The sequence below is a fragment of the Ictalurus punctatus genome, chromosome 8 (genome assembly GCF_001660625.3).
Source record: "Ictalurus punctatus breed USDA103 chromosome 8, Coco_2.0, whole genome shotgun sequence".
Classification (NCBI taxonomy): domain Eukaryota; kingdom Metazoa; phylum Chordata; class Actinopteri; order Siluriformes; family Ictaluridae; genus Ictalurus; species Ictalurus punctatus.
Genome location: NC_030423.2, coordinates 27,702,141 through 27,707,092, shown reverse-complemented (window position 1 = coordinate 27,707,092; position 4,952 = coordinate 27,702,141). Strand labels below are relative to the sequence as shown.

Genomic DNA, 4,952 nt, shown 5'->3' with positions numbered 1-4,952 from the left:
CTGTGGAGTGTGCTGCCCTGAAGGGTGAGCAGTTCTGTGCAATGTGATATGTATCCCTTCCCAATTGGGGCTCCATCAATGGCTCCAATAATGGACGAATGGGGAGTATTCAACCATGACTGGTAGAATGAATGCAGGCTGAGAGATTATCTGGGATAACTGAGATGAACTCACCCTTTTATGGTGGGGATTAGCATCCCCGCTATCCCCGGTGTACCAACGAGATCTGTGAGGGCATTGTCGGATGAGATGGTTCTCTTTTCCACAGTAAAAGCAGCTAAACTCTCGACAACGCCTCTCTCTCTCCTCCGATGAACCTCACAAGACCCAGCTGCGGCACCTTGCACTGCGACATTTTCCTCATTACACACTTGATGGTGGCTCTGCAGAAGTCGATCCAGTCAGATGGAGAGGTCAGTGAGAGATTTGAGGGTGAGTTGCTCATCATGACAGGCCAGCTCCGTCACTACTTCCGGGTTAAGTCCCTGGCGAAACACCGTCTTAGAGCTGGTTCATTTCACTCACTCCTTGGTGTGATGGTCTGGAACTCGAGGGCATATTCAGCAACACAATGTGAGCCTTGAGTCATGGTAAGAAGTTTCTCCACTGTCTCCCTGCAATCGGGAGAGTGTTCAAAGATGCGCGGGAAACGCCCCAAAGAAAACTAAACTGGTCCAAAGAAGAGATGGACTCGCCGCCTTACTCGCATACGGCTGTAGCCCAGAGGAGAGCCTTCCCAGTTAAGAGCTCCATAAAATGGCTGACCTTACATGTTTCCGGCATGCCTGGATAGCTTGTGAAGAACAAGGAGCATTATAGAAGGAAACCTTTACATCGTGCCGCATCCCCGTCATACTTCTCCAAGGAGGAAAGGAGGAAACTGAGGAAACAAATATCAAGTAATATCAGCTACTGGAAAAAATCTGAAATGAAAAAGCTGCTATTAATGAAGTTGGGACATAAGTACTGATCTAAAGCTCAGCAGTGAGGCCTTGAGCTATTACATTTCTGGCCTAGATCAATCAAACAGTTCAGTCAAATGAAATAAAAAGATTGTTGTAGCTTGCAGTATTTTACTCCTCAACATAATGATAGAATTGTTTTGGAGAAGAATAAGCGTGTATAATATGTTTCTTAATCATTATTTGAATTTATTTATACACTGTATAATACATGTATACACCGAGATGGCAAATTATTGTCTATACCAGTACAGGAACCAATAAAAGGTAACTTTGCAGCAGTGCAAGATCAATCTTCCCACAACGGACCAGACACGGGCATTAAGATAAAAAAAACATGCATACACACACACACACACACACACACACACACACACACACACACACACACAAACACACACACACAAACACACATTAATTCACACCCACAAACAGAAAGAACCACAACACACACACACACACACTCGTGCACAGCTTGAGTGTGTTCTAGTACTTTGCACTGCTAAACACTCTGGACATAAATCAGTGAATCACTGAGAACTGCAAATGCTATTAAAAAAGGTTTAAAAAATGTTGTTATTCCCATTCTTGCATAATATTTTTTAGATAAGATGGGACATGTCATCTATAATCTACAAATATGTTATTCAGCCTATTTGTTACAGAGAATTGATCAGAATCAGTAAAGAAATAAAAAAAATATTTTAAGTAATGGCTGTTTTTTTTTTTTTTTTTTTCCCGTAATCTCATTACCAAAATGAATGAATTAATTAATTCATTCATTCAGAGTCACTGCAGATCTGGAGCCACTCCCTGCAACACTGGACACAAAGCGGGAGAAAGCACCTGGAATGGGACACCAGTCCATTGCACACACAATAATGCACGCACATACCACACACATAATAAAACATAAATAAATTATAGATTACTTACTTGGAAAAGCTTCAAGTGCTATTCTACTAAACTGCCATGAGCAGCACAAAGTGCCAGAGTTAGTTAGTTAGCTCAGTCTGTGATGTCAGAGTTTCATTTCATAACACCTTGCCACAAAGTAAGATGTGCTCAGTTTGCCCATCTGACAGTTTAGCAAGAGGACGTGCTATAGACCCAAAACAGACTGAAGATGCTGATTCTGATGTGGATTACAGTGTTGTCTTTTAATTACACAGGTAAGTTGGATGATCATTTATGTTTCTGATAATACACAGGTTGTCATGGTAATGATCATTTATTGCAATCAGTGTCAGGTTTTAAGCATATTTTAACAACTTTTAGTACATTTTATCAAAAGGTGGTTTTATTACATCAGTGATTATCATTGTGTATTATAGGTAGAATAAAGTTTTCGTTCATTTGAGTGTAACATTTCATTTTTTTAACTCAGGTTCCGCACAGAGAAGTGATATAAATCAGCTGACATCAGTAATCACTGCTGATGTTGGTGAGGACGTGACTCTGCACTGCTTTCGACTGGGAGAGGATAACACTGGTTCCATTGTTTGGTACAAGCAAAAAGTGGGACACGAGCCTCGTGCAGTGGTCACATTTGATCATGTTCCCCTTTATGAAAATCAGTTCAAGTCAGGAAGATTCAGCATCAAGAAAGAAACAAGGGGTGTCCATTTAAATATTGCTAATGTGGAACCGTCAGATGAAGCCATGTATTACTGTGGTGTACTAAGATTTTTACCAGTCTTTGGAAAAGGAACATTTTTATCAGTAAAAGGTAGGAATATTAGCATATACAATCAGTAGTATTAACTCCGAACAGTGACATGTTGCAATATGAATTGTATTGTGATCTACTGTCTGTTTGTATGACTACATTTGCTTACCTGTGAAAAACAGCAGATGTTTTTGTATTACAGTACAAACTGTGTATGTATTACAGTACAAACTTTAAATGTCAATGGTCTAAACTGCCATGATGGACTCACTTCCTCTAGTCAGTGTTTCTCAGTAGGCTACATGAAGTTCGTATTAAATTATGTTCATAATGATTGAAGTAATGTGATATAACTGACTGCATGCGCTTTAATTCCATTTATTATACAGGTCTGAATATTAAAACCAAATAAATTAAGATCTTCCATTGTGTATATTCCACTGAACAGGTGATGGAGATGTAAAAGTGTCAGTGATCCAGAGCGGCGTATCGGACTCGGTTCCTGCAGGAGCGTCAGTGACTCTGCAGTGCTCGGTTCTCTCTGAGAGAAGATCAGCAGATCTCCAAGTGCTCTGGTTCAGAGCTGCTCCACCACAATCCCATCCTCAAATCATTTACACTCATCACAACAGCAGCCATCAGTGTGAGAGCGGCTCTTCTACACACACCTGTGTGTACAACTTCTCCAAGAACATCCTCAGCCTCAGTGATACTGGAACTTACTACTGCGCTGTGGCCGTGTGTGGGAAGATCATTTTTGGGAACGGGACACGAGTACAGTCGGGTAAGAACACATTCACTGACCAACATTTCGGTAAGTATCAGTTTGTAAGCGATTTGTTTCTGTTTTCTTGGTTTTAATTATAATTATTTAGAATATTGGTATGGTTCTACTGTGTGTATATATTTGTCCTTATGGTATTTATTTTCCTACAGGGGAATTATTTCCTACTTATTCTATAATGATCTGCCTTGCTGTAGCTTTGGCACTGTGTGTGGTGGTGATCTATTTTCAAATTATTTTGAGCTGTATAAAACAAAAATTGGACCAAAATAGAGGTAAATATATATACTGTATATATATATATATATATATATATATATATATATATATATATATATATATATATATATATATATATATATATATATATATATAATTTTTTTTAAAGGAGAAAAATGAACTTAATTTTGAAATCTTTTCCTTCCTCTACAGTGGAAATTTCACAAGGTTCAATTATAGAGAAAACACAAAATCAGGTAACTAATCAGGCAGTGTGTATACACATATTTATGAAAAAAATTACAAAAAATGTACAGCTGTCATCCTTTTAGTAATGAACACTTTATATGCTTTCCTTTAGGACCCCAATGCTGTGGAGCTGACTTATACTGCGATAAATTTCAATGAAAGGAAAACTAAAAGTGGAAGAGCAAAAAGAGAACAGAATTCTCAAAATTCTGTTTATTCTGAAGTGATACACACTCCTGCTACTTAGATCACTGTTAATTTTTCATTATTAATCCATGTAACAGATACCTACTGTATGTCTGCTCATAGTAAATATTTAAGTAAATATTTATTTGAGCCAAATCATTGTAGACACATTCAGTATCTTGTAAAATTGGCATAATGGTTTGTGAATGTATTTTTTAAAATGATTTTATAACCAATGCCTAGTTTTATAGACTCTATCAAGTGTTGTGGTCTGTTAATTTATCTTTTATTGTTTTGTACACTGTATTCTGGTTATGTTTTAGCTCTCGGTAAGAATGTTGTAATAGCCCAGTCTAGACGTATGTTATAAAGCATGTGATAGTCTCTCAGGGTGATGGTAATGTGTGACATATGACAAAAAATATTGGAGGTCCAATGAACCAACAATTTGGATTGATGCATCAATTTAAAAGGCACAGATTTTAATTATTCAAGGCAACAGTCACAGTCCTAAACATTATTATTATTATTATTATTATTATTATTATTATTATTATTATTATTATTATTATTATTATTATTGTTGTTATTATTATTACTAGTGTTATTATTATTATTATTATTATTATTATTATTATTATTATTATTATTATTATTATTATTATTATTACTAGTGTTATTATTATTATTATTATTATTATTATTATTATTATTATTATTATTACGGTTATTTTGAAGTTCTAGAAAGGCTTAAAAGGTGTGTGAAGATTTCAGAGAGAGAGGGAGGGATCGGTTTGAGATCAAACAGAAGCACAATGAGGAGTGAAACTTTGTCTCTATCCGTGGTTTCAAATCTCTTGTCACAGCAACGTTAACCGAAGAA

General features: G+C 36.4%; 1 protein-coding gene across 1 annotated transcript; it reads left to right on the top strand.

The window, feature by feature from the left end:
- Positions 1–2,029: 2,029 nt before the first annotated feature.
- On the top strand, positions 2,030–4,625 carry LOC108268726 (uncharacterized). The gene is made up of 6 exons (XM_017473853.3): positions 2,030–2,134; positions 2,350–2,691; positions 3,080–3,445; positions 3,568–3,690; positions 3,848–3,891; positions 3,996–4,625. The coding sequence occupies exons 1-6, from the start codon at positions 2,089–2,091 to the stop codon at positions 4,128–4,130; spliced, it is 1,056 nt and encodes a 351-aa protein (XP_017329342.1). The 5' UTR covers positions 2,030–2,088; the 3' UTR covers positions 4,131–4,625.
- Positions 4,626–4,952: the final 327 nt, after the last annotated feature.

Bases quoted from the DNA above. Each gene is read 5' to 3' on its own strand.
- LOC108268726 (XM_017473853.3), top strand. From the start codon at position 2,089: ATGCTGATTCTGATGTGGATTACAGTGTTGTCTTTTAATTACACAG. The intron at 2,135-2,349 runs GTAAGTTGGATG...TTTTTAACTCAG, and splicing joins GTTGTCTTTTAATTACACAG to GTTCCGCACAGAGAAGTGAT. The intron at 2,692-3,079 runs GTAGGAATATTA...TCCACTGAACAG, and splicing joins AACATTTTTATCAGTAAAAG to GTGATGGAGATGTAAAAGTG.